The sequence below is a fragment of the Pygocentrus nattereri genome, chromosome 5, assembly GCF_015220715.1.
Source record: "Pygocentrus nattereri isolate fPygNat1 chromosome 5, fPygNat1.pri, whole genome shotgun sequence".
Lineage (NCBI taxonomy): Eukaryota > Metazoa > Chordata > Actinopteri > Characiformes > Serrasalmidae > Pygocentrus > Pygocentrus nattereri.
In genome coordinates this window covers 138,996-153,948 of record NC_051215.1, presented here as the reverse complement: position 1 = coordinate 153,948, position 14,953 = coordinate 138,996, and the positions used below count along the sequence as shown (strand labels likewise).

The 14,953-nt window shown below is 42.1% G+C and overlaps 1 protein-coding gene across 1 annotated transcript in view; it reads left to right on the top strand.

Annotated features, from left to right (window-relative positions):
• Nucleotides 1-8,988, top strand: part of LOC119263472 (fibropellin-1-like) — a 31,577-nt gene extending 22,589 nt beyond the window's left edge. The window contains exon 5 of the mRNA XM_037538465.1: nucleotides 8,465-8,988. Within this exon, the coding sequence (XP_037394362.1) occupies nucleotides 8,465-8,988 (524 nt within the window). The remainder of the gene's footprint in view (nucleotides 1-8,464) is intronic.
• Nucleotides 8,989-14,953: the final 5,965 nt, after the last annotated feature.

Sequence of the window (14,953 nt, the reverse complement as noted above, 5' to 3'; positions counted from 1 at the left end):
ACATGTCCAAACCATCTCAACCTGGCCTCTCTGGCTTTATCTCCAAACTGCTCCACCTTCACCGTCCCTCTGATCTGCTCATTTCTAATCTTTGTCACTGTGTTTGCACACTGTGAAATTAGACCTCTGCATTTAACCCCATCTGTGCAGTGAAACACCCACATACAAGCACACTAGTGAACACACACACTAAGGGGCAGTGAGCACACTTGCCCAAAGCAGTGGGCAGCCCTATCCACGGTGCCCGGAGAGCAATTGGGGGTTAGGTACCTTTGCTCGACGGCACTTCAGTCACAGACTTTGAGCCAAGGGGATCGAACCGGTGACCTTCCGGTCACAGACTGGTTCCCTAACCTCCAGCCCACAGTTATTCATTATAATAACTGATGAGGAAACACTGAACAGATCTGAATAAACATCAGTGAGTCAACTTACTGTCAGAAATAATCTCCTGAAGATCTCTGGGTTCTCCTGCTCTGTGAAGCTTCTACTGTGCTGAGTTTATTTCCTCCAGCTCAGAGAAGCTGTCTTAACGATTCTAAAGCTCTTAACGAGCTAATGACTGATGATTAAACTAAATCCCCTGACACGTAAACACAAAGAATGAACATGAATCACATTCAAAGAGGATGTGCAGCTGACTAAATGTCAGTGAGAGATAACTGACTGATATGTTTCATATTGAGAACACATACAGAATCATTCATAACATTAATAAAAACCAAAATCAGTCAGCATAATCAACAAAATCTATCAGAACAGTCAATCAGAACAAAGAGGAAAATCAGTCAGAACAAACAGCAAAATCAGGCAGAACAACCAGTCAGAACAACCAGCCAGAACAATCAGTCAGAACAACCAGCCAGAACAACCAGCCAGAACAACCAGTCAGAACAACCAGTCAGAACAACCAGCCAGAACAACCAGTCAGAACAACCAGCCAGAACAACCAGCCAGAACAACCAGTCAGAACAACCAGCCAGAACAACCAGCCAGAACAACCAGCCAGAACAATCAGTCAGAACAACCAGTCAGAACAACCAGTCAGAACAACCAGCCAGAACAACCAGCCAGAACAACCAGCCAGAACAACCAGTCAGAACAACCAGTCAGAACAACCAGCCAGAACAACCAGCCAGAACAACCAGTCAGAACAACCAGCCAGAACAACCAGTCAGAACAACCAGCCAGAACAACCAGTCAGAAAAAAGAGCAAAATCAGTCAGAACAACCAGTCAGAACAACCAGTCAGAACAACCAGTCAGAACAACCAGTCAGAACAATCAGTCAGATTAAACACCAGAATCAGTCAGAACAACCAGTCAGAACAACCAGTCAGAACAACCAGTCAGAATAAACACCAGAATCAGTCAGAACAACCAGTCAGAACAATCAGTCAGAACAACCAGTCAGAATCAACACCAGAATCAGTCAGAACAACCAGTCAGAACAACCAGTCAGAACAACCAGTCAGAACAATCAGTCAGAACAACCAGTCAGAATCAACACCAGAATCAGTCAGAACAACCAGTCAGAACAACCAGTCAGAACAACCAGTCAGAATAAACACCAGAATCACTCAGAACAACCAGTCAGAACAACCAGTCAGAACAATCAGTCAGAATAAACACCAGAATCAGTCAGAACAACCAGTCAGAACAACCAGTCAGAACAACCAGTCAGAACAACCAGTCAGAACAATCAGTCAGAACAACCAGTCAGAATAAACACCAGAATCAGTCAGAACGAATGAAGTGGGTGATTAATGTTGATCACATTAACAGTGTGAAACAAAAAAAAAGTTTCTTTGCCAGCAGTTCTATAAGCATCTAAACTGATTAATGTATATAATTATTATACATTTTAAATACATAATATAATGTAATGTGTAACTGTGGAGGTGCTGCGTGTTCAGGCCTCGTACATTCAACCCCCGTCCCCCCACCTCCCAATTGGCTCTTACTGTAATTAGTGCTGCTTATTTGTTGTGTGTTTTAATATTAAATGTTAATATATCAGTGACATCACTGCAGCTCTCTCTCTCTCTCTCTCCCTCTTGTTTGTACTGAGTTAATGTGGTCTTAACAGGGAGGTAATGTGGGTCAAAAAACAGCACAGAAATGCAAATTAACCTCATACATAATTCTGTGAGTTCCTGGCAGGTGTTGGTGAGACTGTAATCAAACACACTTGAATCCCACCAGAGTGCCCACTGTTCCCCTGAAGAGAACCGAGACCAAAGGCTTTCCATGTTTAAACTTCATCAACTGTTCTGTGCCAAGTAGAACTGTTCTTCAATCATTCCTAGCAGAGCTTGTTTGTGTTCACAGCTGAAGAACCTGAAATACTTTACTATGAAACTCTGAGGCAGATTCATATCTTCCATATGTTTCCTGCAGATCTCATGTATTAATGACCATGCCAGTAAAATCTCAGCCTCATTCTGCATCAGTGACGTCATATATGTAACTACACGCTACACATCACATCATATGACCTACAGTTCAGCAAAATGACCACATCTTCAGGTCATCCATCAGTGGAGCCTCACAGTCACACATTCTGGTCCAAATTGTCTGACCAAAAGTTTAAAAGTCAGAAAGTCCAACTAAATTTGTGAGTAACAGCACAACACCGTTTCCTCGGTGCAGAGTCAAGAATGATTTATCACCAATTATAAATTTAAACTTCTGACCAAAAAGCCTTTCACCTTTGGTGTTGTGGTCAGGACTTTAGCACCAAAGCCCTGAGATCAAAGTGGAAAACAAATGTGTGCAGCATCCCACTGACATGATGGCGGCGTTCTCCTCATACCAATGAGCTCCTAATGGCATCTTAAGGGTTCCTCCTCACGGCGTCCAGGCTGAGCTGCGTCCACTCTAATACTGCTCTGTACAGACGGACGCTGGGAGACTAACGGAGACACTAATGCACTCTGGAAGAGCTCTGACCACTACTGTAGAGCAATGACCGCCCCCCCCCCCCACCAACATGAACTCCGACTGAGATTTACTCAAAAACACAACAACACAACAACATTAATAACACAATAACACAACACAACAACACAGCACAACACAACAACACAGCACAACAACACAGCAACACAACAACATTAATAACACAATAACACAACACAGCAACAGAGCACAAGAACACAGCACAACAACACAACAACATTAATAACACAATAACACAACAACACAGCACAACACAACAACACAGCACAGCAACACAACAACATTAATAACACAATAACACAACACAACAACACAGCAACACAACAACACAGCACAACAACACAACAACATTAATAACACAATAACACAACACAAAACACAGCAACACAACAACACAACAACATTAATAACACAACACAAAACACAGCAACACAACAACATTAATAACACGATAACACAACACAACAACACAGCAACACAACAACACAGCACAACACAGTAACACAACACAGCAACACAACAACACAACAACATTAATAACACAATAACACAACACAACAACACAGCAACACAACACAGCAACACAACATTAATAACACAACAACACTAATAACACAATAACACAACAACACAGCACAACACACCAACACAACAACATTAATAACACAACAACATTAATAACACAATAACACAACACAGCAACACAACAACACAGCAACACAACATTAATAACACTAACACAACAACACATCATAACACAACAACACAGCAACACTAACTCAATAACATAATAACATTAATAACACAATAACACTAACTCAATAACACAATAACATTAATAACACAAAAATAACACAATAACACCATAACATTAACTCAATAACACAATAACATTAATAACACTAACAATAATACAATAAAAATAACACAATAACACTAACTCAATAACACTACCATTAATAACACAATAACATAACGACATTAATAACTCCATAACACTAACTCAATAACATTAACACAATAACACAATAACACTAACTCAATAACACTACCATTAATAACACAATAACAATAACACAATGACACAACGACATTAATAACACAATAACACTAACTCAATAACATTAATAACACAATAATACAATAACACAATAAAACTAATTCAGTAACACAATAACATTAATAACACAATAAAAATAACTCAATAACATAATAACATTAATAACACAATAAAACTAACTCAATAACACTAACTAACATAATAACATTAAAAACAAAATAACACAATAACACTAACTCAGTAACACAATAGCATTAATAACAATAACACAATAACACTAATTTAGTAACACAATAACATTAATAACACAATAACACAATAACACTAATTCAGTAACACAATAACATTAATAATACAATAACACTAACTCAGTAATACAATAACATTAATACCACAATAACACAATAACACTAACTCAGTAATACAATAACATTAATAACACAATAACACAATAACACTAACTCAGTAACACAATAACATTAATAACACAATAACACTAATTCAGTAACACAATAACATTAATAACACAATAACACAATAACACTAACTCAGTAATACAATAACATTAATACCACAATAACACAATAACACTAACTCAGTAATACAATAACATTAATAACACAATAACACAATAACACTAACTCAGTAATACAATAACATTAATAACACAATAACACTAACTCAGTAACACAATAACATTAATAACACAATAACACTAACTCAGTAACACAATAACATTAATAACACAATAACACTAATTCAGTAACACAATAACATTAATAACACAATAACACAATAACTCAATAACACAATAACACTAACTCAGTAACACAATAACATTAATAACACAATAACACTAACTCAGTAACACAATAACATTAATAACACAATAACACTAATTCAGTAATACAATAACATTAATAACACAATAACACAATAACTCAATAACACAACACTAACTCTAACACAATAACATTAATAACACAATAACACTAACTCAGTAACACAATAACCTTAATAACACAATAAGGAGGTTGTTCCTCACTCTGATGCCATTCCTGAATCCATCCATCCATCTATTCTCTGTGTGAATGTGGGAGAAAAATGATGGGAGATCAAAGCAAACACACTTTAACATAAACATCATCTCCACAGAGTGGAGTATGAGGGTCTCTGCGGGGGTCTTGCAGAGTGAAAAACTACAGCATATCTCTGGGTTATTTTTGGATCTTTAAAAAAGCTGCAGTCAGTGTAAAAATGGGTCAAACTGTGTGATAAACAGAAACATGAGCCTCATACACATAAATCTCCCACAGATCAGCGTAATACACTGTGACTGAGAGATCTACTGTGACTGAGAGATCTACTGTGACTGAGAGATCTACTGTGTGGTCTACTGTGATTGAGTGGTCTACTGTGATTGACTGATCTACTGTGATTGAGTGATTTACTGTGGTTGAGTGATCTACTGTGAATGAGCGATCTACTATGAACGAGCGATCTACTCTGATTGAGGGATCTACTGCTACTTAGTGATCTACTGTGATTGAGTGATTTACTGTGGTTGAGTGATCTACTGTAACATAACCTTCTGCGATTGAGTGACCTACCAATTGAATGATCTACTGTGACCGAGTGATCTACTGTGACCGGGTGATCTATCAATTGAGTGATCTACTGTGACTGAGTGATCTATCAATTGAGTGATCTACTGTGACTGAGTGATCTACTCTGATTGAGGGATCTACTGTGACTAAGTGATCTACTGTGGTTGAGTGATTTACTGTGATTGAGTGATTAACTGTGATTGGGTGATCTACTGTGATTGAGTGATCTACTGTGACATAATAATCTTCTATGTTGAGGGATCTACTGTAACCGAATGATCTACTGTAACTGACAAGTCACCTGTGACTGATGGATCTACTGTAGCTTAATGATCTACTGAACATGAGGGATTTACTGTGACTGAATGAATGATCTACTGTACCTGGGTGATCCGGAGCTACGGTTGATAGCCGCAGTGCTAATGTTACTGTGCTAACTGCTCCTCCTCTGCTGCTCACAGCTCTGAATAACTGATCCTTTTAATTATTCAAAGCAGTTAAACACAGAAACAAAGAAACCGCTGTGGTGTTCTTATCACGGTCACCAAAACAGGCACGTAAACGTAAGAAAGGAGATCATCAAAAGACACTTCACTTTTGGGCAAACTGTGATCTTTTGGAAGTTCATGCACATACACCAATCAGAATCTATTTATCTGTGATCGTTTTTCTCTGAAGATGAACAGATAGCCCGTATCAGATTACAGCGCCCTCATCAGGCTGTAAATCAGCACCATGTCCATGCCTGGCTGCTGGTTATTGATGCTGTTATATGGGTGCTAATTTTTCACAGGGCTGCAGAGAATCAGCTCTGAAATCTTCATGGTTTTATAATATAAAGCTGATCAGCAGCAATTCAGAGCCGATATTTTGAGGTGAAATAAATGTATCAGATTTTACATTCTGATCTCTTCTCAGAGTAAACGCTCAAACACAGACGCTGAGTTCAGAGTGTTTCTCCCCCCCCTCTCTCTCTTTCTCTCTCTCTCTGTCTCTCTCTCCCTCCCTCTCCCTCACTATCTCTCTCCCTCCCTCTCCCTCTCTCTCTCTCTCTCTCTCTCTCTCTCTCTCCCCCTCTCTCTCTGTCTCTCCCTCCCTCTCCCTCACTATCTCTCTCCCTCCCTCTCTCTCTCTTTCTCTCTCTCTCTGTCTCTCTCTTTCTCTCTCTCTCTGTCTCTCTCTCCCTCTCTCTCCCTCACTATCTCTCTCGCTCCCTCCCTCTCCCTCACTATCTCTCTCCCTCCCTCTCCCTCACTTTCTCTCTCTCTCTCTTTCTCTCTCTCTCTGTCTCTCTCTTTCTCTCTCTCTCTGTCTCTCTCTCCCTCTCTCTCCCTCACTATCTCTCTCGCTCCCTCCCTCTCCCTCACTATCTCTCTCCCTCCCTCTCCCTCTCTTTCTCTCTCTCTCTCTTTCTCTCTCTCTCTGTCTCTCTCTCCCTCCCTCTCCCTCACTATCTCTCTCCCTCCCTCTCCCTCTCTCTCTCTCTCTCGCTCCCTCCCCCTCTCTCTCTGTCTCTCCCTCCCTCTCCCTCACTATCTCTCTCCCTCCCTCTCCCTCTCTTTCTCTCTCTCTCTCTTTCTCTCTGGCTCCCTCCCCCCCTCTCTCTGTCTCTCTCTCTCTCTCTCTCTCTCTCTCTCTCTCTCTCTCTCTCTCTCTCTCTCTCTCTCTCTCTCTCTCTCCCTCTCTTTCTCTCTCTCTCTCTTTCTCTCTCGCTCCCTCCCCCTCTCTCTGTCTCTCTCTCCCTCCCTCTCCCTCTCTCTCTCTCTCTCTGCCCCCCCTCTCTCTCTATCTCTCTGCCCCCCCCCTCTCTCTCTCTCGTTATTGTGTTATTGGGAGAGAAATGTTGTCCCATTCTTGTCTGATGTAGCATTCTAGCTACTCAGTTATGGGCCTTGAGCCAGATGTTCTCTGTTGGTGAAAGGTCAGTTCAGCACCCGGATTCTTCTTCCGTGCTGTTGTGATGGATGCAGTATTTGGTTTATTTCCTTGCTGAAATATGCAAGGCGCTGTCTGGATGGGAGTAAATGTTGCCAAAACCTGCATGTTTCGTTCAGTGTTAATGGCGCCTTCACAGATGTGCACATCACCCATGCCATGTTGACTAATACTCCCCCAAACCATCAGAGAACTGTAGGGCCTTTACTCTCAAGGATGCAGGGTCCATGATTTCCAAAAAAAATTTGAGATTTTGATTAAATGGACCACAGGACACTTTTACACTTCACCTCTGTCCATCTTAAATGAGCTTTGGCCCAGAGGAGTTTCTGGAGTTTCTTGCGTGATGCAGCTTGAACTTACATTTGGATTGTAGAGTGAACTGTGTTCCCAGACACTGATTTCTGTAAGTGTTTCTGAGCTCATGCAATGATTTCAGTACAGAATCAGGCCTGTTTTTAATGCAGTGCTGCCTGAGGGCCCAAAGATCATGAGCATCCGATACTGACCGTCGACCTGGTCCACTGCATACAGGGATTTCTCCAGATTGTCTGAATCTTCTGATGATATTATGCATTGTAGATGGTGGAAAATCCAAAGTCTTCACAATTTTACGTTGAGGAATATTTTTCTGAAATTGTTCCCTCTCAACCCATCACAAAGACTATCATAACATGGCCTGAAGGAGCTTCCTCACAGCTGCAGGACTGCTTCAAAAGGACCAACTGGGATGTCTTTGAGGATCAGGACCTGGAAGAGTACACATCAACTGTACTCTGCTACATCAAAAACTGTGTGGACAATGTTACAGTGGACAAAAACACCAGGCTGTACCCAAACCGAAAGCCCTGGAAAACAAAGGAGGTCCGAATTCTCCTCAATGATTGAAATGCCGCCTTCAGGTCTGGTGACAGAGCCCTGTACAGTGAGGCTAGAACCAACACTGAAGAGAGGCATCAAGGAAGTTAAGACCACCAACAAGAAGAAAATTAAGGATCACTTCAACAACAACGACCCTCAGCAGGTGTGGAAGGGCATCCAGCACCTCACCAATCACAAGACCAGAAGCGGCGCAACAGTTAAAGGTGATGCCTCACTGGCAGAGGAGCTTAACTGTTTCTTTGCTCGCTATGAGGCCAAAGCAGCGGAGAAAGACACAAGACCTCCACCAGCCTCCCACAACCACATCCTCACTGTGCAGGAGCATGAGGTGAGCACTCACACACCTGGAGCACCAGGGGAGCTATGTGAGGATGCTCTTCATAGACTTCAGCTCAGCACCGTCATCCCCCACAGACTGGTGACCAAACTGACAGCTCACAGACTTTCACAACCCACCTGCCTCTGGAACAGAGACTTTCTGACCAACCACACCATCATTCCTCCACCCTCAAACTCAGCACCGGAGCACCACAGGGGTGTTTAGCCCGCTTCTCTGTGCTGTGTACACCTATGACTGTGTCCCCACCCACTCCTCCAACACCATAGTAAGGTTTGCGGATGACACGACAACGGTTGGACTTATCTCCAGAGGAGATGAGACCGCTTACAGCGATGAAGTCCAGGGACTGGCTGAGTGGTGTTCATGAAATAACCTCACCCTGAATTCCTCAAAAAAAAAAGAACTCATTATAGACTTCCGGCAGAAAGGAGCAGTCCCTACACCACTGTACATCAATTCAGTGCTTCCTTCAGATTCCTGGGCACCCACATTTCTGAGGATCTTTCCTGAACCACCAACACCATGGCAGTGGTCTAGAAGGTACAACAGAGGCTCTATTTCCTGAGAATCCTCAGGAAAAACAACCTTCAGGAGAAGCTGCTGGTGTCTACCGCTCCACCATTGAGAGCGTGCTGACACTGCATCTCAACGTGGTACAGCAGCTACTCAGTAGCAGAGAGGAGAGCCCTGCAGGGGACATAAACACAGCAAACCTAAATGCTTTAGGTCCATCCCATCCCGGACAAACAGACTTAAAAACAGCTTTTACCCCAGAGCCGTGCGGGAACTGAACACTTCCAAACACACACACTGACAAGGACTTTCTATAGAACACTGGGCTCAGTAGAACCGACTGAACTCCACTACTGCTCTTTACTGGCACTGACTTCATAGGACTCTGTTTTTCGAGTGTGCAATATATAATCTATATTCTTTCTGCGCAATAATTCTTAAGGTGTGCAATTTTTCTTTATATTTAAGATTTTTGATACTTGTTTTCTTAAACCTGCACTTTAAAATATTTTAGCCTTATGTTTAATTGTTTTGTATATAGAAAGTGCATTGGATTGCTGCTCAATTTCATGGTACACTGTACAATGACAATAGTGTCTGTTTAATTTATCATATTTATTGCTTCTAGCTTAATTTGTTGTTTGCACACTGTGTCTGCACGTTTGCACTTTGTACATTGTGTTCCTTGTTGCACCGTGTTTTTCCTGGAGGAACGCAATTTCACTCCGCTGTGTACTTGTACAGAGATGGAATGACAATAAAAGCGTCTTGACTTGACTAGAGTGGGTTAGATATGGTTAGTCTGGGTTAGAGATTGTTAGACTGGGTTAGAGTGGGTTAGACTGGGTTAGAGTTGGTTAGACTGGGTTAGAATGGGTTAGACTAGGTTAGACTGGGTTACAATGGGTTAGACTAGGTTAGACTGGGTTAGACTGGGTTAGAATGGGTTAGACTAGGTTAGACTGGGTTACAATGGGTTAGACTAGGTTAGACTGGGTTAGACTGGGTTAGAGTTGGTTAGACTGGGTTAGAATGGGTTAGACTAGGTTAGACTGGGTTACAATGGGTTAGACTAGGTTAGACTGGGTTAGACTGGGTTAGAATGGGTTAGACTAGGTTAGAGTGTGTTAGACTGGGTTAGAGTGGATTACACAGCTGAAGGCAGGCTGCAATAAATGATCCACAGAATTTACTGTTAGCTTTGATTAACGCAGCATCTATAAACAATAGTGCACTGTAGCCTCTCAGACTTTTATATATGGATCTTTATTGTGGTTTAGTCCATAAATTAGCTTCTTTGCATTTATTAATTAATTACACTGAGCACTTGTTTCAGCTGAATTGCCAAAAACACTCAGGAAAAGTGTGTGAGTGTCCACTGGGTTCTGCTGAGTCAGGAGAACACACTCTCGGTTCAACAGCAGAAATTTAGAGACTGTACCCAGTACTGAACCTAGCATTAAACCCTGCACTGAACCCACCACTAAACCCTGCACTGAACCCAGCACTGAATCCAACATTGAACCCAGCACTAAACCCAGCACTAAACCCAATACTGAACCCAGCATTAAACCCTGCACTGAACCCACCACTAAATCCTGCACTGAACACAGCACTAAACCCTGCACTGAACCCAGCATTAAACCCTGCAACCAAAACCCAGCACTAAACCAGCAGCGTCAGCGTCAGTGCCGGCGTCCGCTGGAGCGGGAAGCCAATAGGCTTCAGTCTCTTCACACTCAGGATTAACTGGACTGTAATTCAGCGAGAGCTTCAGTTTATTCCGCTCTCATCATACAAGACGCACTTATGCTAATGTGCAGCAGTGCATTATGGGTATAAAGAACTTCATCATCAGCTCTGAAACGTTTCTCTGTTCTCTGCTCAGCCGGACAGAAGCAGGTCCACCTCGGGCCTCGGTCTCTGGTTCCGTCTCTGCAGGATGACCGTCTGCAGCGTTCTGGACTCTGAGACGGTGGAGCTGCTCGCTGATCTGAGTTCAGTCAGATCTGACGGTAACGACCCTCTGTCCACTGAGAGTCCGGCTGCTTTTGGTCAGTAGAGGGTTGTTCATTCCATAAACAATCGATGAATCGATCAACCAATCAATCAATCAATCAATCAATCAATCAATCAATCAATCAATCAATCAATCAGAGTACATTGAAAGTGACCTTCATTTACAGCGTAGCTGAGTTTATACACGAAAACGAGACTGAAAAGAGTAAATAAAGATTTATGAGTAAAAGTGTAACAAAGAACACAAATCAGACCAAAAATAACGATTAAACAGGTCATAAGACAAACAGAGACGTCAGGAAGCTTTAAGATTAATAAGATTTACACATCAAAACAATCAAATAAATCTATAAAGTACATTAGTAATAAAAATAAATAAATAAAACAACTAAGTAGCGTAAAAAGATAAAACTCAAGCCGTTTTAATAGAAATGATATATTAAAAAAACAAAACCAAGAAAAAACTAAATGAAGTAAAACAGCTGCAGAAACTGACCCTCAGGCTGACTGACCGGTCCTGCTTACTGCGTTCGCTCCTCTCATTCATCTGACCCTCATGTTAAAGCCCTCTTTATGGAAATGAGCTTTTAGCTGATTTGCTCATTATTCAGACTCAGTGATCTGCAGCAGGAGAGCGCTGACCGTCACCGGCCCCTTCAGCGGTCACAACACGCTGAGTGACCGCTGCTCCTTCCTCGGATTTATTCAGCTAGAAATAACATGTCATGGTCCTCTGATCAATCCTGAGCTGACATCACTGCGTCTGCATTCTTCTGCCTCTAATTCTGAGTAAACAGAACTGTTTCTGCCTTTGATCTGCTCTTCAACTTCAACGACCTGATTTATGTTTATCTGTAAAGAACCTGATTTAACAAAGATAAACACCAGTAAAAACCAGTAAACATTAAACACACGATGACCATAAAATGACCTTGAAATGACCATAAATCTAGTCAATCTGTCGATCCCAGTGGAGGCTGAGACAGACAGAATAAGAGTCTCCCACTCTCCTCTACTATACTGTACATATACACTTTATTACACACTGTAATGTACACAACCACTGTGTATACCATGTGTTTCTAAGCCTGTGACTGGATTGGATTTTAGGTCTCTGAGGTTGTGTCTGTGATTTAAGTTCATGTTTTTAATCTGTTGTCAGTCTGATTTTGTGTATGACTTTGAGTCACTTTGAGTTGCAATTTTGTGTTTTTTATTTTGTCTGAGATTTTGAGTCTGTGACATTGTAATCTGTGGTGAGAGTAGAGAGCAGGTGGAAGAGAATCTGGAGAGGTGGAGGTTTGCACTGGAGAGGAGAGGAATGAAGGTCAGTAGAGACAAGACGGAATACATGTGTGTGAATGAGAGGGAGGCAGGTGGAAAGGTGAAGATGCAAGGAGTAGAGGTCTTAAAGGTGGATGACTTCAAATATCTTGGGTCAACCATCCAGAGCAATGGACAGTGCAGAAAAGAGGTGAAGAAGAGGGTGTAGGCAGGATGGAGTGGGTGGAGATGGGTGTCAGGGCTGATGTGTGACAGAAGGATAGCAGAAAGAGTGAAAGGGAAGGTCTACAAGACAGCAGTGCGTCCTGCTATGATGTTTGGTTTGGAGACTGTGGCTCTGTCTAAAAGACAGGAGGCTGAGCTGGAGGTGGCGGAGATGAAGATGCTGAGATTTTCGTTGGGAGTGACAAGGATGGACAAGATTAGAAATGAGCAGATCAGAGGGACAGTGAAGGTGGAGCAGTTTGGAGATAAAGCCAGAGAGGCCAGGTTGAGATGGTTTGGACATGTGTTGAGGAGGAATAGTCGATATATTGGTCAAAGAATGTTGGAGATGGAGCTGCCGGGTAGAAGGAGAAGAGGTAGACCTCAGAGAAGGTTTATGGATGTAGTGAAGGTGGACATGGAGATGGTTGGTGTGAAAGCAGAGGAGGCAATGGATAGGGCAAGATGGAGGCAGATGATCCACTGTGGCGACCCCTAAAGGGAGCAGCCGAAAGAAGAAGATTTTGAGTGTGATTTTGTCTGAGATTTTGAGTCTCCGGTTTCACTGTTTAAAATCATAAAACCACATCTAATGAGTATAAAACACCAACTGCTTGGTTACAGTCCAACTAATCAGTTTAAAGATCTTTACATGACTGTATCTCTCATTCCATAACTCTATTGATTAATTCATTTCTATTAAGGTGGCTTTTGTTTTCTTCAACTGAATTTATGTTAATCCTCTTTCTTTCTGCAGAAGATGTTTAGAGCAGCTTTAGGTTCTTTAAATATGGAGTAGATGAGGTTTGATACCTTTATACCCCCTTCCCCAATACTCCACCCCCAACACATGCACAGGGTTACTGCAGATCTGTCCTACTGCAGTGACGAGTTAAAGCTCAGGAGATCTTTCAGAGTGGACACTCTTTAGAGGGCAGATTCACATGTGGTCACTCCATCTTCAGCCCGTCAGTGAGAGACTTTGGTCTGGTCTAATTAATTCACCAGGCAGACCCTCTGCTCCTGGCGATTTGTCATTCCTGACTGAGTTAGGAACTGCTGGGGTGAACGTTCATAGAACATTCACAGAAACTCAATCAGCAGCACTCTGAGCTTCTCAAAATCTTCAGCTGATCTACTAACACAGAGCTGGAAAAGATCTGTTTAGAGAGCTGGATGTAAGACAGAGAGTTTACAGTTCATTCATTAATTTGATTACCTTTTTAATAGATCTCTCGCCATGTCTCCCGGAGATGGAGCTGAGACTGAACTGCAGAAGATTTACCCTCCTCTCTCCTTCAGACAGAGTGATGCTCTTTAAAGATGTTTCACCATCATCTCTTTCCTTTAACTTACACAGAATGTAACCAGAGGGACCACCTATACTAACACACACAGACCCCCGTCTCCCACCTCCCATGCTGCAGACACCAGCACTCTCAGCTGGCAGCAGCATTTATACACTCAAACAGATCAAACATGACATCACAGGAAAGAGAAGAAGCTTCAGTTCCTGCAGAAAATCAAAGAAAGTGTTTATACATCACAGGTTATTATATATTGTATATCCTGACATTATTTATTCTTTATTCTCATGCACAGCCATCACATCCTACTGAAGTGTCTTTGTTTAGTGAGCAACAGTGATTTGACTGTCACTCTGCTAGTCTGCAGTGAACAGAGTTCCTCAGACACTCATCCTCATCTGATCAGTGTGACTGTTTGTCGTCGTGATTAACGAGGCTGACTGTAAATGTATGTGGGACAGTAATCAGAGTGCATCACAGCAGTGTAGCAACTTCAGTGCCTCTGCTTCTTCAAACTAGCCAGCTAATTAGATACAGCCTGAAAAACAGACCTTCAGGCAGAGTTTCTGATCTGACTTCAAAGCAGTGTTTTCATAGACACTGGTGGACTGTTAGCGTTGTTTGGCTGTTTGGGTTATTGGGCTGTTAGTGTTGTTCGTCTGTTAGTGGTGGATTTAGTGTTGTTGGGCTGTTTGCGTTGTTGGGCTGTTTGGGTTGTTGGGCTGTTTGGGTTGTTAGACTATTTGGGTTGTTGGACTGTTAGTGTTGTTGGTCTGTTAGTGGTGGACTGTTAGTGTTGTTGGACAGTTTGGGTTGTTGGGCTGTTTGGGTAGTTGGGCTGT